A 26,816-nucleotide genomic window follows, 5' to 3' on the forward strand; every position below is an offset into this window, starting at 1 on the left:
CTGTATCGGGTATTTTTCTGAGTCTGCAATATGCTAAGACAGTACACTTTATACCTTCTAGATGGAGGAAGTTTATGTTTGCAATTCCATATTTTTTTTCTATATCAACTTTATGTAAGAAGTTTCCATTCTGATCTAAGATATCACATACTAACATTATTCCTTTTTTTGCCATATTTTCATAGTAGATTGACTTTCCCTCTATTTTAATGTTATTATTAAACCATAGAGACTGGTTCAAAATATCTGATATTTCTTGCACATTTGTGTAACACCTTTTTAAGTAGTGGCACCATGCCATTAACACATCACTCCAGAAATGATTTGTGATGGGGGATAATATTATTGCACACATATTGTGCATCAGCATACCATAATTTATTTGCATTGTCTAGGATTTCATTTGCAATAGATGTACATTTTGAACTGTTGAGCAACAACCGTTTAATCCACATTATTTTTTTAGCAATTATAGTAGTTCTTACAATGGGTACACTTATTCCTCCATCCTTTGGTTTAAGATACATAATTTCTCGCTTTACCTTATCTATTTTCCCTTGCCAAACAAAATTAAAACACTTTTTTTGAAACTTTTGTAATGTGTCTTCAGATGGACTCGGGATGGATGCAAATAAATGGTTTAACTTTGGTAAAAGCAAGGATTTTAGAATAACATTTTTGCCCATTGGTGTCAAATATCTCAGAGACCAAATATTCATTTCTTGGTAGATTTTTTCAAATTTATCATTATAATTTAGGTCTACAATGTTATTTAATTCAACATCAAAAACTATTCCTAAAAGTTGATTGTGTCCAATCCAGATTCCATTCCTTGCACATCTTATACCTAGATCTTTTTTTTGACCCTATCCATATTAGCCTGGTTTTTTCTGCGTTAACTTTTAACCCTGAAAATCTTGCAAAGAAGGCAAATGATTAATCTTAGTACTTGAATAATGTTTGGTAATTTAGATTATTTTCTCATTATCATTATTTTTTTAAAAATATCTTTTGGTTTGCATCATTTTCCCACTTATAACAAACTTCGCTGTGTTCTATTGAAGTGTGATATATTACCAAGAACAGCAGATGACAGGCCCATAATACGCAGAGAGGAAAATAACAGGACTAATATGTGTCTGCCAGTGAACTCTGTTCTCATGCTATTTACAGTTTGATTAACGCCTTCCGTGTTGTACTAGTAGACTAGAATACCCTGTTTGTAGTTTAGGGGAATATATGTCCTCCATGAGAATTTGGGATCATGATCACATTTTTAAAATCATTGTTATATATTGGGATTGTACAATAGCATATATAAAATAAAACATAATTCACTAGATGTTAAATTTTTTCAGCAAAGATGACTGTATAAATGGATGAACATCTGCTGTTTAAGAACACATACCTGGTTAACTGGTTGTTAGATATGAATACATTGTATATTTATAGTTCACACTAAATATATGCACTGGATAATATGAAATTAGTTGTGTGATTTACAACTACATGTATATGAAACCTTGGTCTCCCATTCAGATTAGTTACCATGGTGACCACCCGTTCTGATCAGGTGACTAATAGATTAAACAATGTAATATGTTATTCTTTCATGATGAAAAGGCTGTATTGTCTTTTGAGTTTTAGACATAATTTACAGTCACCTGTTTTGACTATGATACATGGTTAAGATATTGAAAAACTCGAAATTGTAGCCTCCGAGCTGAAGAATATCTTGCCATTCCTTACAAATTTGATGTAAAAAATTAACATAACGGGTATCCGGGGAAGGGTACTGTAATAGGGGGTGGGGTACCCAGGTGGAAAATTTGGACCCGTCCCAGCCCTATCTGCCTGCAGCTTTCTTTTCAAAATCCATTGCCTGGGACATTTGTTTGTTTGTAAGCCTTATACATTCCAGACACGTGCCTACGATAATTCCACCTCAGTCAGTAAACGTGACCAGGTATGCTGGGTATGCTTGTACATCACTGAATATCACAAATATTTCTGGTTTGCTGACATTGTTGACCACACAGTCGAAGGTATCATGAGGTGTTTTGGGATCCCTAGGGGGAGGGTGCTTCATCCCTGGATTCCCCGCGGTAAACTCCCCAGTGAGCACTCGAGCCTGGTACATCCGCTTGTGTCCCTGCTGATCCTTCTTTGAGTAAGTGTCTTGGGCCGAGTAACTCGAGTTGAGAGCGAAGTATACGCCCTCACCATACATCACGGCTGAAAGAATATAGGAGACTGTAGCAAGTCGTTCATGTGCACAAGCATCTAAAGAAAACCATTAGTCCGACATCACTTGTTAGTTCTACACAAAACACTGTTCTTGTTCCTGGATTTGTGAATCCGTTGGCTACCTGACAGGGCAGTCTGTAGCTCACCTACATATTTATTACTGTTTTTGCAAAATATGATCTTGAAGATGTACAAGGATTTATACACTAATACAACAAAGCTAACTGTATATAAATGTTTATAATTTTCAAAATGGCATCCTAAATGGTATATCATATATTTAATGCTTTGGCCAAACCAATTTTATTTCTTGTTTTACAGAATTTTGTCCTCAGAAAATCTTAAAGCCGGAGGGAAAAAAATATAAAAATAAAAGCACAAGTCAAAGCAAAAACCCACGTAAGTTCCATGTTAACTCTTTTGGTTTGTTTATATCAACTAAAATAAGTTGTGTGAGTTTAGGTTTCACTTACATCACACAAACATTAGGATTTTATTTTTTAAGTAGGGAAAATTAATTATTATTTTTTTCTTATTCTTGAAAAAATACATCCGACGGATCCATAAAACAAGAAATAAAATTGGTCTGGCCTTATCATATTTCATAATGCTACAGTAAAGAATGGCTGAAAGAGGGCCAAAATAGGAAAATGACATTTTTCAATATGGCGGACAGGGCAGACATGTTTTATAATCAGGATAAAAGGCTTTAGGCAAATTATAATGAGGCAATTGCTTGTATTATTTCAAAGCTTTTAATTTTGTGGAGGTGAGAAAATCTCTGATGGGTAAATAGCATCCAAGGACAGATATGTTTACAACGTGCAGCACATTGAAAATTGCAACTTCCTTTTGAAGTTATTATTGTGTGTGTAGCCTTACCATTCTTGCCGCAGTAGTTGCGGTTGAATCCATTAATGTTGATGCTGATGGTGGCATCCTCACTGGTGCCGTGCCACAACATCCTCTCACTCTGCTGACCAGGTCTCTTTGTTTCGATCGACTGTTTCTCCACCATGTATTGTATGTGTTTGTGTTGGTTCTGTATCCGCTCAATCTGAAACATTACATAATCTGATAAACTCATCTTCCATTTTGCTCAAATCCCTATTACTTTTAGTTTATGTCTGTTTTCTTTGATGTACAGATCCATCAGTCTTTTGGGGTTACTGCTTCTTTTTTCTGTTGATGAGAAAAAAAACACACTTGAAAATCGTTTAGGATTTATTTGTTTGAATGTTGTTAAACATGATGCTAATATTGTAATATACCTTTCGGTGAAAATCTGGAGATTACAAGCCAGTTGGTTATATTTAACAATTTAACAACAGATGCAGCCCATACTCTCGTCAGGTCTTTCGTTCTATCTAGACTGGACTATTCAAACAGCATTCTGTTTGGACTCAGCTCTGCACACTTGACAAAAGTCCAGAAAATCCAAAACGTAGCAGCCCACATCGTATCCTTAACATCTAAAAGATCTCATATAACCCCTGTCCTAACGTCTCTTCACTGGTTGCCCATCCAAGCCAGAATCGAATTCAAGACCTTGACCATTGTGTTCAAATGTCTACATGACCTAGCACCTCAGTACCTCTCTGAATTCATCTTAGTGTACACACCACCACGACAGCTGAGATCACACCAACAGTTCCTCCTAACAACACCCCCTGTCCATCTCAAGAACTATGGTCACAGATCATTCAGCTATGCTGCTTCTTCACTGTGGAACAGTCTTCCCATAACCATCAAAACAGCAACCTCCCTTGACTCATTCAAATCTTCATTGAAGACACATCTTTTCAGGAAATATTACGTGTGACTTGTACAAATGCTGCAGTTTCTAGCTGTACACACGGGGCTCCATGAGCATACACTAGTGTATGGATACAGCGCCATACAAATGGACAATTATTATGAATTATCATTATTAACGGTACTGTATCAGCATCGCTGCTTGGGTCAGTTGGGATATGATGATGTGCATCAACAAGCCTTACCACCCGATCCGTTACTTACCTGTTACTTACCTATTTCGTCACTCAGGGCTTGTTGGAAACCTGGATCTTCATGTATCTACAGTATACAACCTGTACGAGGGTTGGTGGGTTGTCTTTAGTGACTGAAATATCTGCACTTTACATTACAGGCCCTGGTTACATTCCCCTAAGAATATGTGTGAAGCCCACCTTGTGTCCACCATACTGTGATTTTGATGTGGCTTAAAACCATACTCACTTACTCACTCACTCACTCTGTAAAGTCTATTATTGTATTCTCTTGCCAAGATATGCTTGATCATTCATTTTATTTTGTACTCACAGACACGATGGTATGTGGTCCCATCGACTGACCGAAGTGAGTCGCCACATCGTAATATTCCTGGCTTCCCGGCTTGACCGGGATCACCTCGAAGTAGCTGTCCGGTGCCATGGGAGTCCACTCAGGAGGGGGGCAGCAGGTTCTCTTAAATCACAGGAAACATGGGATGTTTTTCAAATCATACCACAATGTTTGCCTGTTTCAGAGGCATTCCAGATTTATCATAAAGTCACAAGTATGGCCACCAGAAGGTGCAGGGGACCAATTTCAAGAAGTGAGTGAGTGAGTTTTGTTTTATGCCCCTTTTGGCAGTATTCCAGCAATATCACGGCGGGGGTCACCAGAAATGGGCTTCACTCATTGTACCCATTGGGGAATCGAACCTGGCGTGATGAGCAAAGAATTTAACCTCAATGCTACCCCACTGCCCCAAATTTCAAGAAGGGGTCAATGTGTGGGACCATTAATATGATGTTGAAAGGTTTCACACATTGCAGCCCACTGCTCCAAGTTTCAGGAACCCAGATAACAAAGGTTTCTTCGGCCAATATTGGTATATTATGGTTGGTCGGCTGGCCTACAGTTTGACAACATTGGCCCAACGTTATCTTAATGACTTAAAAGTAACGGTGGCTTTGGACACATTGGTCAAACAGTAGGCCAACATTTCAAAACTCTGCCTAATTTCCCTGACTTTATATCTATTTCACACAATTGGCACAATGTTGAGAATAAAAGAGTTTTCCCTCCCATTGCCAGTGAGCATATGGCCATGTTTAGCAATGTTTTTCAACTATGATGAGGTGAATTTTACAGTGCTTTTGCTTGAAATTGAATACCAAACTTGTCATCATTGATAGCTTCACCTGATATTCAAAGAGCAGACGACACTACATTTCTGGAGGCCTTCAACTGGTAAATATGCATTGTTAGTTCTGTGATGCTGCATTGTGGATATATTGTGAAATAATTAGTTTAAATCATCATTTAAGTTAAAGAAACTGACGCATACTGTATTTAAAGGCAATTGATTGAGCAGATAAAAAATTTAATTGACTTTTTTCTTTAGGTAGCCTGAACCCCATTGATAAATCTTATAATTTCATTTTAAATCATTTTAATTCAATGTGTTTACTTTATTTACATTATGTTACACTCCTGTTTCCATATACAACTCTCCTTATTTTTCATCTTTACACCCAATAATTGCTAAGCATCATTATGTATACCAGAAATATGTGTCACAGCCAACATCATGGGCCACCGAGGACCTGATGAGCATATCCAAATGGGCCCATCTTCAGTATAATGATGATGTTGATTTTAAGGGGCACCTATTTTGTTCTGGGGAGGGTGTGTGTGATCAGTTTTGTAAGATGTAACTTAAAAATTAAGCTTAAAAATTATGAGAAGGGAGGGGTGGTTATTGATCTTGTACATGACATGCAGAGCGGGGTTATTTAATTTGTACATAAAATTTGGGGGTGGGGGTGTCATACAGTCATTGTACATGCTTTTCCATAAAAATCATCTGATTAGATTTATCCTTCACACAATGGCCAACAACCTTTACGGTACAAGAATACAGCTGATATAACTGGATGACATTTTCATGAAAGTAACTTTAGACTCTGTCTTCAGATCATCATGATAAAAGGATTTTTGTTTCAAATGAATAGTTGTCTAGTCTTCTATTCTGGGCTTTCTTTCTACATACCTGTAATTGAGGATGTGGCTGTAGCAGGCTGACAGACAGCACTGCTGGCTCCCACCAGTGCCTGGAACATCACAAACAGCAGCATACACTTGTACTTGTAACTACGTAACAGACCTTGAGAAATTATTCATAAAGTTAAACAATTAAATACCATATTTTATTCAACGAGCAAATGTGTGGTACCAATACATTCTATTACTTTATTGGCAATCGATTTGTTGTAAATAGCTTCTGGAAATATGTACATGTTCGGGAGAGGCATTTATATAAGCCCATTGACTTATTTGTCAATCCCTTTTCTTTCTTTTGAAATAAAATATGTTTGAAACACTTGTAACCAACATGCTGTCAAAAACATAAGAATAGTTTTTCAAGAATAAGCAGCTTCTATTTTCCAAGTGGATATTTTATATAAAGTAAACTATATTTATAACAAAATTGCTCATAAAAAAGCTTATATATTTTTTGCTTGCTGTATATTTTAGTCAAAATGCATATAATAAACTAAAATTAGTCGTCACTTATAGCTGTAGTATACTGTACTTTCTTCCATGTAAACATCCAAAGACAATTCAATAAGTAAAACATCTGACAACAAATGGTCAGCTGAACAAAGTGCTATACATATCACTATCTTAAATGTTCTTTATTGAATTTTACAACTAAAATAACTGTTCAATACTTGAATGTCTTATTTCTGCTTAAAACAATAGTTAATGATAAAAAATTCCGATCAATGCAAATTTGTTTGAAGTTATTTATTGGGTGCTTTAAGCAAGGAGGAAACATGTACAGCTGATTTCTATTTCCTGCTTTGTAATGAGACAACCCACACTGTAATCTCAATCTCTGCATGTATAACAATGCCTAGCACAACAGGACATTGTTACATGTTGATTCCAAAGTTGACACTTAGGAATCAGTTGTGCACTATAGGACACATATAGAACCCCACTGTCCATCACTGTCTAGCCACCTATATTACACATATAGAACCCCACTGTCCATCACTGTCTAGCCCCTATATTACACATTTTTATTCACAAACTAACACTGTGACGCAAGAAGCTATCACTTAAAGGGCCACTGATCCAGAGCAATTTCCATGTACTGGTTGTTGCTTTTGTTATTGTTTTTCTCCCGTGAATACCCAGATGATATCCCAGAATTCATGACTGGTTCGTTACCTCTGAGGCGCCACCCTCATGTGCAATTGATTGTATAAATATAGACTGATCAACAAAGATGAAATCTTTTTTACTCGATAATATTTCCATCTTATGTCGATTTTGTTGTAAAATTATGTAGACTTTGATGAATAATTTGGTTTCTTATAAAAAGTATTCACTTTAAGAAAAATGCTGATAAAAACTTTGATTTCATAGTAATGTTGACTTTATAAAAATGTTAACGTAAATGGATGTAGAATTTGATTTAAGAAATAGTTTGACCATGAATTTGGTGAGAAGCCTGATACAATTGCATTGTTTTGAAAGTAAGGCTAACGAAGTACATGGGGAGTCTTGGGGAGAGTAGTGAGCTTGGGTTCACTTCTAGTCAATCTGAATGTTGTATTAAATGGCATTATTTTGATAACAAATGAAAACATTGTAAGTTTAACCATCTGCCAGTGGTCAAAAATGTTAGGACTGAAATAACGAAGTCAATGTACGTCTTTATATTTTGTCTTATAATTGTTACCTGAGGGTGTCTGGGTGATACCCTTCTCTCTAGGCAATCTGTCTATCTACTCTTGTTCCGGGGATGATGTAGCTGAGATGGATAGTCAAAGATAAGTCTGGGATGTTGTTCAAGTCCATTTATTTTGGAATTAGTTTATTATCATAGTTGTATGCATTTTGAAACTTAATAAATGCACACGATCTGATTACACTTAGTGAATTTATAACATGTCTGTAATATCTAGGCATCTTATAGATTGCCAACGTGAATCATATTTCACACAAAAAAAACTAATTCTGTTGAATGCCATAACAAAGATATAAAAACAAAATGCAAATATTGAAAGTAAAACAGACTAAAGTTATAGCAACGATATCAGGATATTACCTTGTTTGGGGAATGTATCCAACAATATCCACATAAAGGAATGAGATGCCATTCATCTGTAGCTGACAAAGAATCCTGTTCCAAGTCATGTGTCTTTTAACAATCTAATATGCGAAAAAGTGATCTATCGTTTCAGGTTTTTCACACTGGTGTTTAGTCCGATTGGTCACCCAAGATAGCGCACCTGGCAACTAATTGCATGACGTCTGCCATTCTTTAAAAAGTAATTCCGTTAGCCAATAATGAGCAATCAATCAATGAATTGGCGGTTAATCCTTTGAAGGAAGGACGTCGTTTTTACAAAGAGACTTTACGACAGGGTGTATTCAGTATAGATTAGTAAATCTACATACATAAACCCTACCTTTTGACAAATCTGCTGTGCAGGATAAATGCAATTAATCAATCAGCGTGTTATCGGTTAATCCTTTGATCGATGTTTGTTTTGATAATTCAGCTGATAATTCCTCTTGCTGCACTTCCATGCGCATATTACATAAGATGTAATACATTTGCCACATCAGACCTCAATTTATAATGATGGGTATTTACTTCAGACACAAGAAATGCCAAATGGGAACCTTTGTCGGTAATCAGAGTGGTGTTATCGCTAATTATACCTGTTATAAATTCATTTACTGACCATCAAGTGAATGATGACAAATAACATGTGTATGTTTACCACCAAACAAGGGTTACAGCCAGAGAGTAGTTATCACTCTATTGCACGCAAGTTTGATTGCCTGAAAATAAAACTTATGGGCGGACACTGTTTTGAGGATATGAACGGAACTTCATTGTTACATAAGAAATAAATATAAGCATTTGTTGTGTACTTAGTTAAAAACTGTATATACCTATGTACCTAAGTAAAATTTCAGATTTTTTTAGCAATGACAAAGTAGGGTTGTTTAGTTTATGGATTCAAATATATCAAATGTGTGTTTTTTATATCATAGCATCAAATATCGAGGTAAAAAACACAGAAATAGGATCAAATTGGATCAGTCACTATACCATCCAAGTATTTGAAAATCTGAAAAAGCCTACACTGCTGGGATACTTTATTACAATCAGATAAGAACTACCGGCGATATTTTCAAATAACGGCATCTGTTGGGCATTCACCCTTCCTAATGCCCCACTAATTAAATTGAAGAAATTCTGCCAAGGTAAACAGTAGCCCAGTCCCCGTGTCTGTCACGATCGAGGGAGCAGATAGTGATCAACCTGCAGCTTGGTTTCGTAATTAGACTGTTGGCTAGAAACATTAATCGCTCTGGATCAGTGGCCCTTTAAATGGTAGATCATTGTGTTTCGTGATGTCACACCTCAAATTTCAAGTTTTTAGTGACCAAGTTAGAAAATACCTGAATTTGCTGGAGGAATACAATGTAGTTTATTATCTGCATATACTGAATCCCCTGAACAACTGTTTCCTTGAGAGAAAAACCAGCACCTGACTTGAAGTGAACTTTTTGGCACTTTATACTTGCTTTTGGAATATTGAGATAGATCCAGAATTGTTACATCATAAAAGAAAGTGTTGCCTTCTTTATAGTGGTTACAAATTATGTCTATTCTCAAATCTTTGCAGCTGAGTACCATAACTGTCCTCAGTCACAAATTATCAGTGGTAGTTCAGCTTTGTTAAGTATATAGCATCATTGGTTTCTTAGCAACAGGAACGAGCAGTCATCATGTCACTTGGGTCCTTCAGCTTTATACTCTCACATTCAGCAAGTCCACTAGTATTTGTGCCAATAATTCGTCACTTCCGAGTTGATGATGTCATTTTGAATAAAGGGTCACGCTTCATTAAACTGTCAACTAGTACCTCCGCAGCGATCGGTACTAGTCATGGTCTTGGTTGGGGGAGTTAGTGTGAGAGTTCCACCTAGCTGTCAATAGTATTGCTTTAATGTAATACACTATTTAATACATCTGCTTCTAGTATTAACAGATGTTTGTAATGCTAAAATACATCTTAGTGTTACCTATGATCATGGATTATATTTGTGATTTTAGTCAGTCCCTTTCCTGATTTACCTCAAAACACATATTGTAATTACACCTCAACATAGTGTAGCCCACCTGTAATTACAACTCAACATCATGTAATGCCTCACCTGTATATTTAGCAGATCTGTAGGACTGACAACAATCCTGGTTTCAGCCAATGAACATGCTGGATTACGGGCACCAAAGTTACGTATAGCCTCAAATATCCATTTTGTGACAGATGCTGGAGGATATTTCAAAGCTCCAGTGCCAAGCATCGGAATGGCAATACTCGAGTGGATTCCCAGACATGCTGTCTTCAGACATAAGTGGATCACATTCCTGAATGCCTAAATCAGGGGAAACATCAATCATAGTTAGGGCTGGGACGATTCACCGAAGCACCGATACATCACGATACATATAAGTGTGATACAGCTATCATATCGTTGACTGGTGTATCGATACAAAATGATACACCACTATTTTTTCAAAACAGTATTATCTTAAACTTGTTAAACAAAGTACTTTTTTAGAGAAAAATATGCATTCATGATAGAGTTACTTGTTTGTTTATTACAGTAGTGTTATTGTTATACACAAATACCTTAAAATAAATCATTTTAAATCTTAATACTGTGTCATTCTTTCAAGGTGTATGTATTGTGATACACATCGTATCGCAGGTAAAATATCGCGATATGTATCGTATCGTGACATAGTGTGGTCTCAGCCCTAATTGTAGTGTCTTTGTGAAATCTTTAAAATCACATGTACTACTGAAAAATGTAAACAGATATCAAGCTTTAAGTGAAAGGGCTCTCCAAGCTCAGGTATTTGTTAAATAATTACATTTGTTCACAAAAAGTGAGTGATACCTATTTTTAGAGTCAATGACTGAGGATGCTTTTACGTCGCTTTTAGAAATATTCCAGCAATATCACGGCGGGGAAAACCAGAAATGGGCTTCACACATTGTACCCATGTGGGGAATCGAACCTTGATCTTCAGTGTAACGAGCGGACGCTCAACCATTAGGCTACCCTACTGCCCCTCTATATTTAGACAATATACATGTATAGCACCAGTGGCTTACAAGCAGAGCCGAGCAATATAACCGGTTTACCATTATTTACCAGTTCAGACATGAAAACGATACGTATTGCGATACACTGATCAAAAAACAGTATTTTGACATGTATTCGGAAAACTTCGTTACGCTCGGAAATCTTCGGATATTTCCATTTCTTAAATTGTTCGTTTTCTTGTTTTTATTAAATTTAGTCAAGCATAGTGATTTTGTTGTGTTTTTTCTTTATAAATCAAGCATGAACTTGATTATAAGTAGTTTTTGGTACATATCGCAATACATATCACAATTCTTTTGCATCGCAATATATCGCAATATGAAAATTCTCTGCAATACCCACCACTACTTACAAGAGACACTCCCACCTTGGTATTGACTAAAAATAGATATCAACTTCTTTTGCAGAACAAAAGGAGTTTCGGATCTGAAAGATAATTCCATGCTTGCAGTGTCGACAGAATGAGGCTATGCTATGAGAAGTTTTCCAACACACACACAAACATCCTACCTTTTCCACGTCTGCATCATCTGGTTTCCAATCGGTCAGTGTGATGTGAAAAATCTGCTTACAGGTCATCCTGCCTCCACTCGTCACGGCAACCTCTCCTGGCTTGATTCCATTGGGGTACTTCTGTCTGCACTCATCCTGGATTGTCTCCCCTGCTGCCTTCAATACAACCTTCGTCAGTGGGCCACTGGACAGCTTCAACTTTGGAGTGCAGGAGTTCACAAGCACATCTACCTGAAATTGGAGAACAAAGGTATGCATATGTTCTCTATAGAGAGTACTGGTGTGAGTGAAATCAGGGTTATTTCCCCTTGATCAGTTTATACATCATTTATTGTCAGGCAGAAAACTTTTCATATGATAGCTTTTATAGACAACTTTTTTATTATTAAATCATAATTCATGAAAGTCAAAATTCACAATGGTAGAACAATTATATTGCATCATGCCAAATGAGAAAACAAATGTACTTGTAGTTTTGAGTAAAGTGACCAAACAGCATCACGAAAAGTTTTCGGCCAGACTATATATATCCTTGTATCAGTGTGCTACTGGTTAAAATCATGGTTAAAATCAGCTCAAAGTCAAAATAGATTCCTGCTGTCAAAAGAAAATATTTAGTGAGTGCAAGGTGCACCCTTGAAGACAAGCCCATTTCTACTTCAGCTGCACCTGTATATATTATTAAGTAACACAGACGTGTCCATTTCAAAGATACTGTACTTGAGAACATGAATGATAACTCAATAAATTTGGTAATAATTTTGAAAATATGTTTGCGAGAAATATCTGCAAAATGCCAAACCATTAAGTGGCAAGCAAGATAAGTTCACAGGACAAACCTTTTGATCAACAACGTTGCCAATCACTAGGGTGATCTTCACAGACGACGCTTGCCCTGGAAAATAGTCCAAAATTTGTTAATAAATGTGATACTATCACATTATCTTTTCCCATACAGATTTACCTACCTTGAGTTTCCTCCAGCAATGACATTATGCACTATTCATTCCTCCCACCAATGACATACATGTTTTCTTGGAAACAGAAATATACTATTTCCCTCACACTTACCTATTGTTGTGGCAAGCAGCGAAGAGTAACACTACTATCCTTACACCTACCTATTGTCTTGGCTAGTGAAGGGGTCACTTTGAATGATCTGGCTGACTTGGCATTTTTTCGTTTGGCCAACTCGTTATCGAAAGCCTGGAAAAAATTACGAGCAACAAGTCTAACAGTAATAAAGGTATGGAATAATTTATATCAAAGGTTCAGGTTTTGGCTTCAGATAAGAAATCACTTTTGTGCCACTTAAGTTTTAGGTTTTAAGCATCAAAGTTGAAATTCCCCCAAATGTAACTAAGTAAGGACATGCATTCCACTGATTATACTTTCTCGAAAAAAGTACTGATTCTAGAACATTTGGGGGGTTGAGTCCCATTCAGAATTCGAACTCACACTGACAGAATCTGGTTAGAGACAAAGTCAGCAACTCTACCCACTCAGCCACTGTAACTTCAACAAAAGGGATTTCCACTAAATGGATTTTCAAGAAGGCCATAGTGGAGCTCATATTGAAAATGAAACTGGGAATCGGTGATCAAATTTTGATTATTTTTGACAAGATAATCTATTATAGTTACCATTAATCACCCTGCATCAGTATTTACTCACTAACTCATTTCATCTTTATACACACCTACACAGGCCTTTAACTGGCGTGCCAGGTGACCAACACATTCTGGCAATTTAAACTGGCACGGTTTCCATGGTTGAAAGTTAAGAATACACAATGTCTTTTAAAAAGTAGTCAAAAGCAACGTATGTTCCATGTTTGAATCCCAGATGAGACTTGACCTCATAAAGTACTACCATCAGTATTTAGTGAAAAGGTGTTTTCAGGTTGATGGTGGTCTGTAAATATTTGTGTCTGGACCAGACAATCTAGTGTTTGACAACATGAACATCTTGCTACTGGAATACAATCCCATGCATCAACCTAATCATCTGTGACCAGTTATGACAATCGTGGGTTGCTGAAGACAATTTCTAACACAGATATATCAACAGGTAGAATTAGAATTCATCTTCAGTAACCCATGCCTGTCATAGTCAGGCTCGCTGACTTGGTTGACACATGTCATCGTATCCCAACTGCGTAGATTGATCCTCATGCTGTTGTTCACTGGATTGTCTGGTCCAGACTCGATTATTAACAGACCATCGCCATATATAGTTTGAAATGCATGTGGACCTGTTTTTTTGTAAATATCTCTTCATCCAATGACCCAATCGATCTTAAACTGTGCAAGTGGATGTTTTGTCAGACAACCTAGAATGGGTCTGGCTCCCGCCCTCTGCACGCATTCTGCGTTCTGCTGTTTATTTTGTTGACAGTTACATAGACAGATTCTTTAATACAAATGCATGAAATCGGTGATTTACAATGTGATTAGGTTGTCTGACAAAACATCCACTTGCACAGTTTAAGATCGATTGGGTCATTGGATGAAGAGATATTTACAAAAAACCCGGTCCACATGCATTTCATGCCAAACTATAGCTGGAATATTGCTGAGTGCACTCACTCACTCACAGGTCACCTATAGTAAGTGGACTATGAGTGATTGTACCTGCTTGACTCCAGGGGAGCTAGCATGCATCACGAGGATGACCTTATTCAGTCCTTTGGACCTGAAGCTGAGACAGACGCTGTACATCAGCTCGGCCACACGCGCTGGGTCATACTTCAGCTTCCCTGTTCCAAGGGCCGGGAAACTGAGACTGGTCAGTCCGGCGTCGTCGGCCGTCTTCAGGCACTTTAATATAGTGCCCCTCAGCAGCTGGAACATCATCATGATGTGAGACAGGCATTCTGTGTTTAACACCGGGTGCTTGATACTAATACCACACTTAATAAGCCAGGTCTTCAACACCATACATAATGTACAGTGTGCCAAATAGTTTCCAAATTTTGATAGCCAGTCAGGCTAGAAATGCCTGAAAGTTACTAGCCCATAATAATTCACTAGCCCGAAATTCGAATGTAGAAGCTAAACAAAAGATGATGAGAATAAGATATTGTTGGCATGACACAGGTTTCATTATTAAGCTGCTAATATGATGAACATTTTTATCAGGCCATAATCTTGGCCTTAACATGTCGGAGAGAGTGATATATTTACAAAATGACCCCATGAAAATACACTAACTAGTCAGGCCAGTGACTAGAGATTTACTGGCAAAACTGGATCTTTACTGGCCACTGGCTAGCGGGCCATGTATCTAATGGTATAATACTAATCCGTATCCAGTCATTCCTTTGCTATTGGAATGATGTTTCAGCACTAACTGGGGCCTCCGAGTCAACCTTTAATGTATATTTGTTTTGTTGGTTGTTTAACGCAGCACTATATGGACGCTGTCGGTAACTTACTGAGTCTGGACCAGACAAACCAGTGATCAGCATCGATTTACCCCATTGGGATATTATGTGTCAACCAGGTCAGTGAGCCTGACCACCTGATCCTGTTAGTCGCCTCTTACGACAAGCATGGTTTGCTGAGGACTATTTTCAAATTTCTAATCTTCAAAGGTCTCAAACTTAAATGATCGAAACATTATTTAAATTCAAATATATTTTTAAGACAGGAATACTGCAGACATGCCAATCCTTCTGTAATAAAAGCATACCTTTTCAGTCCCTGGCTGATCACTACTCCAGCCATCTGTCAGCGTGATATGATACACCTGCTTGCAGGACAAATTACCTCCCCCTGTCACTGCTACTTCACCGGCCTTGACCCCTGAGGGATACTTTGTTTTACATTCATCCTGAAGGTCATCACCAGCTGCTTTCAGCATGACCTTGGACACTACCCCGTCTGCCAGATTCAGACCTGGGTTGGTTGTGTTGACGATCACATCAGTCTAAACACATAGAATCATCAACATTATTTTAGTTTTAAAAAAATGTTCATACAAATATATACTGAGTCAAAAAAGAATCTTCACAAAATGTAATTTGAAAAATAGTGAATAATTTTTCTCTGATGATACATCTATGTATCCGAAATGGGATCCCAATCTTTCGACTCTAGAACAACGTTAGCAAAACCCACTCAAACCCATCCATTCGTCGTGCAAATGCAGTCGATCACGTGATCTTCGCATCGAAGTTTTCTTCATATGCACGTGTTTGCATTGGCCTCAAGAATTGAAAAAACACTTTTAAACCACAGTTCTAACGGTACTTGAAATGCCACGATTGTCAAATGCGCAACGTGAACGTGCCGTTGGCATGTTGCAAGCGGGAAGATCAGTTATTGACGTCGCAAGAGCAATGGGATGCAGCCGTCGTACTGTGTATGACTTGCGAGGTCGTCTACAACAAACTGGCACCACTTCTGATCGCCCAAGGTCGGGTCGTCCACGTGTGACGTCACGAGCAGTGGACCGTCAAATCGTCCTACGTCACCTACGTGACAGATTTCTGCAGGCTACACGAACCAGGGCTGAGATGTTTAGAGGTCGACTGTCCTCACAGACCATTCGAAATCGGTTGCGGGCTGCCAATCTCCATTCTCGACGTCCATATCGTGGGCCAATATTGACGACGTTTCATCAACGTCAACGTCTGCTGTGGGCCCAACGTCACCTCCGATGGACCCAGAGTGACTGGACTCGAGTCGTCTTTAGCGATGAATCCAGGTTTACCCTCAGATTCGCGGACGGCAGGCATAGAGTCTGGAGACGACGTCGTGAACGGTATGCCCAATGTTGTGTACAGGAAGTCGACAGATTCGGGGGCGGAAGTTGCATGGTGTGGGGTGCTTTCTGTGGGAACAACCGTTCCCGACTTCTGGTCATTCGTGAAACCTCACAGCTGCTGCTTACCGCGACCAGGTGCTCACCCCTGAACTCGTTCCTTTCATGGCGGCTCATGGCCCAGGTCTACAGTTCCAGCATGATAATGCTCGGCTGCATACCGCGATGTTGACACGGAATTTCCTTCAAAACGCTGGAATCAACGTCATGGACTGGCCATCGAGGTCCCCTGACCTTAATCCAATAGAGCACGTTTGGGATGCACTTGGGAGAAGGCTTCGTGGTCTTAGGAACCAACCTCAGAATTTGCAGGAACTTGGCGCTGCGTTGCAAGAGCAATGGCGCAGAATCCCCAACCACGTGTTCACAAGCATCAGGCAGTCGATGAGGAGACGGTATTTGGCAGTGGTGAATGCGCGGGGCGGCCATACACGATATTGAACTGAGAAATTTCGCATTTTTATTCTTGTGACTTGACATTCTGTATACCCATGTTTTGGAATGGCGGTGTAGCCTAATGGAACTGATTATGGCACTGTCAGTGTATCGAGTACATCACACAGATCTCAGCAATGAAATAATAACAATTTAACCATCTTACCATCTCTTGTTCTTTTATAGTGCCCTGAAGAAAGAATGTGAAGTTTCTTTTTTGACTCAGTATATATACATGTAATATTTAAATTTATTACCTCTCAGTGTACAAAAAAGTCAAATTTAAGAACACAGAAAACCCAACTTTCACTGTTGGATGAAAATAACTAAATTCCTGGATATTATTAAAATCAAAATTACTTGTGGTTAAATGTCTCAAATCATCTCCAGGTTTGGGATAACATCTGACCAATGGAGTGGAAGTTTGGAACAAACATAAGCTTGTAGTGAGTGAGTGAGTTTAGTTTTACTCTGCACTCAGCAATATTCCAGCTACTAGTATATTGCAACAATCCAGGGGTCAACAGCATGAGCATAAATCTACACAAATTGGGATATGGTGACACGTGTCAACCAAGTCAGCAAGCCAGACTGCCTTTTATGACAAGCATGGGTTCCTGAAGATCAATTCTAACCCGGAACTTTACGGGTCCCGTCCCATGTAAACACGTCAGGAAAACATGTGCCAGCAAAGAACCTGCAGCTACCATAATGATAAAATAACTTCCAGATGAAGGATATCCCTTCTGGTTTGGGGAAAACACAGGTATAATGCAAGTCTACTTTAAACCAAAACATCTAAGGCTTCAAACAGTAGATAAGAAATATACATGTACACCCTGTTACAAGTGAGTGTGGTTTTACGCCGCTTTTAGCAATATTCCAGCAATATCACAGCAGGGGACACCACATATGTGTACTTCCACATTGTACTCATGTGGGGAATCGAACCAGGTCTTCCTCATTACAAGCGGTGTGATGAGTGAACCCTTTAACCTGTAGGCTAGCCCTACCCCCACCAGTGACCTCCCTTTAATGGCAGTATAGAATTTGCACACATAAGGCACGACAACAAATAAACGTTCAATCCTAAATAAAGTCATACATGATATGATCTCCATGGGATATCCAAAGACTCAGCAGTTTCAAAAGTGAAATTTCATATATCACAATCACCGACAACTGACATGAAAAGATTGTAATCACTTGTCATAGACTGACGTAGAGGAGATAGCTCACTGGTATATATATATTATATTACAGTACAACCAGAAATTATTGAGAATTTAAAGATTGTAATTTTTTATTATTTTTTCACTCATTATTTACGTATTAAATGTGAATATTAGCAGAACATAACTCCAGATTCAAAGACAGGTGAACAGTTAGTATTTTGTCAAGTCACCATGGGCAGAAATGCAGGCTTCAATGCGGCGGGGCATACTACTGATCAAAGAAGTTAGAAAGTCGTGGTCCATGCTGTCCCAATATCGGACCACCTCTTCTTTCATTTCAGCAATATTTGTCAGATTTTTCTTATTGACACTTTCCTTCATACGTCCCCAAACATTTTCTATTGGATTTAGGTCAGGTCTATAGCTTGGCCAATCTAATAATGTCAGATTTTGGGTCCGAAACCAGGCCTGTGAATGCTTTGAACGATGTTTTGGGTCGTTGTCCTCCTGGAAAATCCAAACATTTCCATAGAACACGTGAGCAGATGGAAGTAAATGTCCCTTAAGAATATCTGTGTACTGCTCACTATTCATATTCCCTTCAAATACACAGAGGGGCATTGCCCCTAACACAGATATGCCACTCCACATGTTAAATTTCAGACTGTACTTTGGGCGCTGATACAAAGGTTTTTCAGTTTGTTTGGTCCAGAATTTCAGTGTATTAGAAAACAGCCACACAGAACTTTCATCTGAGAAAATCACATTGTCCCAGTTAAAATTTCTATGCTGTAAGCACCAGTTCAACCTTTGCTCCTTTTTGTTCAGGTTTCATGATTGGTGATGGAATTCCTCGACTTTTCTGCCAACCCATTGCATGCAGCTCAGTTCTAATTGTCTCCTTACAGACAGCCACAGTTCCTCTATCAATCATATCCAGCTTTAAGTTTTCTAAACTCCTTCGTTTGTTTTTAGAAACAAGAATACCAAGCCGCCTCCTGTCACCGACAGTCAATTTTCTGGGCCTACCTGCGCCTCCCTGGTGCTCAATGCCATATCCATTTACAATATTTTTCAAAACACGATAAACAGTGGACAAAGGGATGCCTGTTCTACTTGAAATCACTTTAGCTGACCTGATGTCCTTGTTATAATACTCAACTTCCTCTTCTCTAAATCATCCATACTGAGGATCACTGAAAATGTCGTCTGCTAGCAAGTAAACAAAGGGGGATAACTCTTCACAAACTAATGAAAAAGGATCCACGGAGTTGTCTCTCTTGAATGAAACCAAGCACTTGATAGCTGGTCAAGGTTGTTTATACTAGAAATCGAATTAAACATATTCCTAAAATTCTCAATAATTTCTGGTCATACTATATATCGGTAAATGGTCTCTGATTCAGTGAAACACTTCAATAGTATTGGAGAGAAAATAACATCTTACTGTTTGTTTTTCAATGTCCCCTGTTATTTGGGAAACCACCACCGCTGAAAAGAAGCAAGTCAACAATTACCAGGTGCACAGTTTACCGTTAAGATCATCTTCACTTATCCAGGGCATAATAATGGTGCCCGGCATCTTAATCATCATTCTATCTATATGTGATGTACCCTGAACCTTTTTACCACCACAGCTTTATTTCTGATATAATGTGACTTTGTCCCTCTTTCTTTTTCATTATATCACACTCTGTAACCATCTATTTCAAAGTGATTCTCTCTCAGAACTTTTTAAATGTATTTGACATGGATCAACGTTCAAAATTACTCTCTCATCCAAGTCCTCTATATATTTAAAAGAATCAGAACACTGCTATAAAATTTGGTTTTTAAAGAAGTCTTATGCTATATGTATTTGAGGCACAATAAATTAAACTACATTGTCATGAGAGAACAGTTTGTAACAAATTAAACTACATTGTCTCTTAATAAACTGTATTTCTAACAGCCTGGCTTTGATGTGAACTGAGACTCTCACCAAACATTGATGCCTGAGGTTGTGGTTGTGGTTTAACTTGAGACACTGGAACTTTGTTCTAGAGAGCTGGCTGATGGTAAGTTCCTGAGCAAAGTTGGTCTTCACAGTCTCAAATGCCTTCATTGTCAACAAAGGAATGAAATTTATGTATTTGTTTATCTATTTGTTTGTTTGTTTAACCATTCATCCATCAACCCATCCATCCATCAACCCATCCATCTATCCTTTTCACCTATCCATCCATCCATCCATCCTTCAACTTCACTTCCATCATCCATATACATTCACCCATCCTTCCATCCATCCATCCACCCATCCTTCCATCCATCCATTCACCTATTCATCCTTCCATCAATCCATATCCTTCCATCTTCCATTCTATCCATTCACCCATTCCATCCATCCATCCATTCATCCTTCATATCCATCCATCCATTCACCCATCCATCCATCCATTCATTCCATCCATTCCACCCATCCTTCCATTCTTCAATGTATCCATCCATTTCACCCTATCCATCCATTCATCCTATCCATCCATCTATTCATCTATCATCTATCTTATTCCAATGTACTCTATCTATCTATCTATTATCTATCCATTCCATCTATTCATTCATCTATTATTCCATCTATTCAATTTTACCTATCCATCCATCTATTCACCCTATCTATCTATTCACCTATCTTTCCATATATCATCTATCTATTCATTCTATCCATTCTATCCTACATATTTCTATCTATGTCAATCTATTCCATCTTATCTAATTTATATCAATCTATCTTATTCATTCCTATCCTATTCTATCTTATTCACCTATCCATCAATCCATCTATCTTATTCATCTTATTCATCCATCATATCCATTCTATCTTATCCATTCTGTCCATCTATCTATCCATCCATTCATCCATCCATCCATCCATCCATCCTTCCATCTTATCATTATCTATCCATCCATCCATCCATCCATCCATCCATTCCTCTATCCATCCATCCATCCACCTATCCCTTCCATCCATCCATTTCCATATACCTATCCATTATTCACCTATCCTTCCATCCATCCATTCACCTTATCTTCCATCCATCCATCCACCTATTATCCATCCATCCATTCCACTCCATCCATCCACCCGTCCTTCCATCCATTCACCCATCCTTCCATCCATCTATTCCATCCTTCCATCCATCCATTCATCCATCCATCCATTCCACCTATCCATTCCATCCATCCATTCACCTTATCTATCCATCCATCCATTCTTACCTATCCTTCCATCCATCCACCCATATTCTATCCTTCCATCCATCCATTCCATTCACCTATCCTTCCATCCATCCATTCCATCACCCTATCCATCCATCCATTCACCCATTCCATCCATCCATCCATTCACCCACTCTATCCATCCATCCATCCATCCATCCATCCATTCATCCATCCTTCCATCCATCCATTCACTCCACCTGTCCATCCATCCATCATCCTCCATTCCATCCATCCACCCATCCATCCATCCATTCCACCTATCCTTCCATCCATCCATCCATTCCTATCAATCCATCCATTCCACCCATCCATTCCATAACCATCCATTCCACCTATCCATCCATTCCATATCCACCCATCCTTCCATCCATCCATCCTTCCATTCACCTATCCTTCCATCCATCCATCAATCCTATCCATCCATCCATCCATCAATCCATCCATTCACCCATCCTTCCATCCATCCATTCACCCACCCATCCATCCATCCATCCACCCATCCATCCATCCATTCACCTACTCCATCCATCCATCCATTCACACCCATCCATCATCCATCCATTCACCCATCCTTCCATCCATCCCATCCTCCCATCCATCCATCCATTCACTCCATCCATCCATCCATCCATCCATCCATCCATTCCATCCATCCATCCATCCATTCCATCCATCTATCCATCCATCCACCCATCCATCCATCCATCCATCCACCTATCCATCCATCCACCCACCCATCAATCCATCCTTCAACCTACCCATCATCCATCCATCTATCCTTCCCATCCATCCATCTCCACCCACCCATTCATTCATTCCATCCATCCATCTGTCCACCCACCTCCCATCCATCCACCCACCCTCCCACCCATCCATCCATCCATCTACTCACCCACCCATCCAAACATCCAATACTTGGATAGGGTCTGACAAAGACCACCACAGGACAAAATGACAGAATGGCTGTACTGTTTCCACCACCACTTCCTCATGCCATAGTGTGTACACACCACATGAAACACAGTTACACAGTTACACCAAGGCACTTCATTGCCATTCAACACACCAGCTTCTACTTCCAGAGTAGCGCTGACTCACCTGTATCACTGTATCATTGGAGGGGTGAATGACAACTCGGACTAGGGTCAGGCTAATATTTGACGTGTTATTGACAAAGTCAAGAATTGTCTCAAAGAATGCCTTGGCGACAGTCTGTGGGGGGTACTTCAGCACACCTGTTCCAACAGCAGGGAAAGCTATACTGGCATAGTTACACCTATCTGCTTCTGTGAGACACATCTCAATGAGATTCCGCAGCACCTGCACAGAAAATAATTTATCAAAATTATAACTCATTCTGACTTGTTCAGCATTCATCTAACACCTGCTTTAACTCAAACAATATTCATCACAATTTATACCACATCAAGTTTAACATCATCCTAGATTCTTCAGCACTTATCCAACATTTCCTTCAACAGTATCATGCAGCAGTTATCCCTAATCAGTTTAAACATCTACCAAAACTATCCTGTGTCAATATATTATCCAACATTTGCTTCAACAGTATCATCCAGCAGTTATCCCTAATCAGTTTAAACATCTACCAAAACTATCCTGTGTCAATATTTTATCCAACATTTGCTTCAACAGTATCATCCAGCAGTTATCCCTAATCAGTTTAAACATCTACCAAAACTCTCCTGTGTCAATATTTCCTAGCACTTATCCTCCACTACCCTCAACAACAATCAAATTCTTCAACACTTATCCCCTACTTGCTTAAGTCAATACCTCAGGTTATGAATCTTCACTGGGGCGTTAATGGAGTTCTTAGTTTCTCTCAGAGTGATATATTTTTGGTGATAAAGCATTAGTGTACTGGTTCATATGCCCATGCCCAAGCATTACCTGCTCAGCATCAGCACCCCAATTAGGCAGACAGGTGTGGTAGATCTGCTTGCAGGTGAGACTGCCCCCATCCGTCTCACAGATCTCCCCGAAGCCAATCCCCTGGGGGCAGTTATGCTGACACTGCTGCTGGATGTCTTGCCCCGCCCTGCTGAGGATCGCCTTCGACACTGGCCCTGATGACAGGTTCAGGTCCTTTGTTGTTGTGTTCACCAGGACACTGACCTGTAGAGAACACACATTAGGAAATGCAAAAACTTGAAGGCATTCTTACTACACATTTCTCACCTTTAATGGTACATGAAACTGTGTGTTAAGTGTTGATATAATCCCCTGAACACCCTGACACACCCTTTGATCCCCCAATGTTAAGAGAGATAGATGTATCTGTGTCTTTACAGTTAATTGTAAATGTGTGCTAAGGATGGGTGTGTCTGTAGATGCAAGTAGGTCTTACAAGTAGATTCAACTGTGTCCAAAGGAAAGATGTTTGTAGGTCTTAAGGGAAAATACAACTGTGCTATAAGGAAAGATGCAAGTACAGTACAACCAGAAATTATTTAGAATTTAAAGATTGTAATTTTATATATATTTTTTTCACCATTACTCACATATTAAATGTGAATATTAGCAGAACATAACTCCAGATTCAAAAAGACAGTTAGTATTTTGTCAAGTCACCATGGGCAGCAATGCAGGCTTCAATGCGGCGGGGCATTCTACTGATCAAAGAAGTTAAAAGTCGTGGTCCATGCTGTCCCAATATCGGACCACCTCTTCTTTCATTTCAGCAATATTTGTCAGATTTTTCTTATTGACACTTTCCTTCATAAGTCCCAAACATTTTTTCTATTGGATTTAAGGTCAGGACTATATTTTCGCCAATCTAATAATGTCATATTTTGTGTCTGAAACCAGACCTGTGAATGCTTTGAACGATGTTTTGGGTCGTTGTCCTGCTGGAAAATCCAAAACTTTCCATATAACATGTGAGCAGATGGAAGTAAATGTCCCTTTGAGAATATTTGCGACCGCTCACTGTTCATATTCCCTTTAAATACACAGAGGGCATTGCCCCTAACACAGATAGATATGCCACTCCCCACGTTAAATTTTCAGACTGTACTTTTGGCGCTGATACCAAGATTTTTCAGTTTGTTTGGTCCAGAATTTCAGTGTATTAGGAAACAGCCACACAGAACTTTCATCTGAGAAAATCACATTGTCCCAGTTAAAATTTCTATGCTGTAAGCACCAGTTCAACCTTTGCTCATTTTGTTCAGGTTTCATGATTGGTGATGGAATTCCCTCGACTTTTTCTGCCAACCCATTGCATACAGCTCAGTTCTAATTGTCTCCTTACAGACAGCCACAGTTCCTCTATCAATCATGCATCCAGCTTTAAGTTTCTAAACTCCTTCGTTTGTTTTAGAAACAAGAATACCAAGCCGCCTCCTGTCACCGACAGTCAATTTTCTGGGCCTACCTGCGCCTCCCTGGTGTTCAATGCCATATCCATTTGCAATATTATTCAAAACACGATAAACAGTGGAACAAAGGGATGCCTGTTCTACTTGGAAATCACTTTAGCTGATCTGATGTCCCTTGTCATAATACTCTAAAATCAACTTCCTCTTCTCTCTAAATCATCCATACTGAGGCATCTCTGAAAATGTCGTCTGCTAGCAGGGGATAACTCTTCACAAACGAATGAAAAGGATTAACGGAGATGTCTCTTTGAATAAAACCAAGCACTTGATAGCTGGTCAAGGTTGTTTATGCTAGAAATCGAATTAAACATATTCCTAAAATTCTCAATAATTTCTGACAAATCATACTATAGGTCCTAAGGGAAAATACAACTGTGCTATAAGGCAGAAGATGTAAGTAGGTCTTAAAGGAAATACAACAAAGTGCTATAAGGGGAAGATGTAAGTAGGTCTTAAGGGAAATACAACTGTGCTATAAGGAAGATGTAAGTAGGTCTTAAAGGGAAATACAACTGTGCTATAAAGGAAGATGTAAGTAGGTCTTAAGGGAAATACAACTGTGCTATTTTAAGGAAGATGTAAGTAGGTCTTAAGGGAATACAACTGTTATAAGGGAGAGGCCATAAGTGCTTAAGGGAAGCTATAAGGAAGCAAGTCTTAAAAGGAAACACAACCGTGCTATTAGGGAAGATGTGCGTGCAAGTCTTAAGGGAAATACAACTGTGCTATAAGGAAGATGTAAGTAGAAGTTTTAAGCGAAACACAACTGTGCTTTAAGGGACGATGCAAGTACGTCTTAAGGGAAATACAACTGTGCTATAAGGTGGAAGATGTAAGTAGGTTTTAAGGAAAATACAACTGTGCTTTTAAGTGGGACGATGCAGAAGCACGTCTAAGGGGAAATACAACTGTGCTTATAAGGGAAGATGTAAACAAGGTTTTAAGGGAAATACAACTGTGCTATAAGGGAAGATGTAAAGTAGGTCTTAAGGGAAATACAACTGTGCTATAAGGGAAGACACAAGTAGGTCTTAAGGAAAATACAACTGTGCTATAAGGGAAGATGTAAGTAAGTTTTAAGGGAAATACAACTGTGCTATAAGGGAAGATGTAATTAGGTCTTAAGGGAAATACAACTGTGCTATAAGGAAACACACAAGTAGGTCTTAAGGGAAATACAACTGTGCTATAAGGGAAGATGTAAGTAGGTCTTAAGGAAAATACAACTGTGCTATAAGGGAAGATGTAAGTAGGTCTTAACGGAAATACAACTGTGCTATAAAGGAAGATGTGTATAAGTCTAAGGGAAATACAACTGTGCTGTAAGGGTAGATGTAAGTAGGTCTTAAGGGAAATACAACTGTGCTATAGGGAAGATGTAAGTAGGTCTTAAGGGAAATACAACTGTGCTATAGGAAGATGGGTAGGTCTTAAGGGAAATACAACTGTGCTATAAGGGAAGATGTGGGTAAGTCTAAAGGGAAATACAACTGTGCTATAAGGGAAGATGTAAAGTCTTATGGGAAATACAACTGTGATAAGGGAAGATGTGGGTAAGTTCTTAAGGGAAAATACAACTGCTATAAGGGAAGATGTAAGTAGGTCTTAAGGGAAATACAACTGTGCTATAATGAAAGATGTAAGTATGGTCTTAAGGGAAATAACTGTGCTAAAAAGGCATGTTGAATGAACTGCGATGTACGTTTCTGTTCCTTTGCCCTTCTTTGCCTCTCACTCTAGCTCTACTTCAATTTCTTACAGT

The 26,816-nt window shown here is 38.8% G+C and overlaps 3 protein-coding genes across 3 annotated transcripts; all 3 read right to left on the reverse strand.

The window, feature by feature from the left end:
• Positions 1–1,945: 1,945 nt before the first annotated feature.
• Positions 1,946–4,680, reverse strand: LOC124266527 (protein mono-ADP-ribosyltransferase PARP15-like). The gene is made up of 3 exons (XM_046701322.1): positions 4,570–4,680; positions 3,130–3,304; positions 1,946–2,235 (listed from the first exon to the last, which is right to left on the reverse strand). Exons 1-3 carry the CDS (start codon positions 4,678–4,680, stop codon positions 1,946–1,948), a joined length of 576 nt encoding a protein of 191 aa, XP_046557278.1.
• On the reverse strand, positions 3,168–19,929 carry LOC124266490 (protein mono-ADP-ribosyltransferase PARP14-like). The gene is made up of 10 exons (XM_046701289.1): positions 19,843–19,929; positions 15,652–15,888; positions 14,592–14,801; positions 13,080–13,164; positions 12,798–12,853; positions 11,956–12,189; positions 10,486–10,707; positions 6,287–6,347; positions 4,570–4,713; positions 3,168–3,304 (listed from the first exon to the last, which is right to left on the reverse strand). Exons 2-9 carry the CDS (start codon positions 15,820–15,822, stop codon positions 4,691–4,693), a joined length of 1,062 nt encoding a protein of 353 aa, XP_046557245.1. The 5' UTR covers positions 15,823–15,888; positions 19,843–19,929; the 3' UTR covers positions 3,168–3,304; positions 4,570–4,690.
• Positions 19,866–24,610, reverse strand: LOC124266528 (protein mono-ADP-ribosyltransferase PARP14-like). Its single transcript, XM_046701323.1, has 5 exons — positions 24,604–24,610; positions 23,565–23,821; positions 22,752–22,973; positions 20,377–20,493; positions 19,866–19,886 (listed from the first exon to the last, which is right to left on the reverse strand). Exons 1-5 carry the CDS (start codon positions 24,608–24,610, stop codon positions 19,866–19,868), a joined length of 624 nt encoding a protein of 207 aa, XP_046557279.1.
• Between the last annotated feature and the right edge of the window lie 2,206 nt (positions 24,611–26,816).

Source organism: Haliotis rubra, unplaced genomic scaffold (assembly GCF_003918875.1).
Source record: "Haliotis rubra isolate DU_JTF1 unplaced genomic scaffold, ASM391887v1 Scf126, whole genome shotgun sequence".
Taxonomy (NCBI): Eukaryota; Metazoa; Mollusca; class Gastropoda; order Lepetellida; family Haliotidae; genus Haliotis; species Haliotis rubra.

Bases quoted from the DNA above. Each gene is read 5' to 3' on its own strand.
- LOC124266528 (XM_046701323.1), bottom strand. The intron at 22,974-23,564 runs GTAATGCTTGGG...TTTTCTGTGCAG, and splicing joins GGGGTGCTGATGCTGAGCAG to GTGCTGCGGAATCTCATTGA. The intron at 19,887-20,376 runs GTGAGAGTCTCA...GCTTCTTTTCAG, and splicing joins ACCTCAGGCATCAATGTTTG to CGGTGGTGGTTTCCCAAATA.
- LOC124266490 (XM_046701289.1), bottom strand. From the start codon at position 15,822: ATGCTGAAAGCAGCTGGTGATGACCTTCAGGATGAATGTAAAACAAAG. The intron at 12,190-12,797 runs GTTTGTCCTGTG...CTCCAATTTCAG, and splicing joins GCAACGTTGTTGATCAAAAG to GTAGATGTGCTTGTGAACTC. The intron at 4,714-6,286 runs GTATGTAGAAAG...CTGTGATTTAAG, and splicing joins AGCCACATCCTCAATTACAG to AGAACCTGCTGCCCCCCTCC.
- LOC124266527 (XM_046701322.1), bottom strand. From the start codon at position 4,680: ATGGCACCGGACAGCTACTTCGAGGTGATCCCGGTCAAGCCGGGAAGC. The intron at 3,305-4,569 runs GTGAGTACAAAA...GTAATGTTTCAG, and splicing joins GACCACATACCATCGTGTCT to ATTGAGCGGATACAGAACCA. The intron at 2,236-3,129 runs GTAAGGCTACAC...ATATTCTTTCAG, and splicing joins CAACTACTGCGGCAAGAATG to CCGTGATGTATGGTGAGGGC.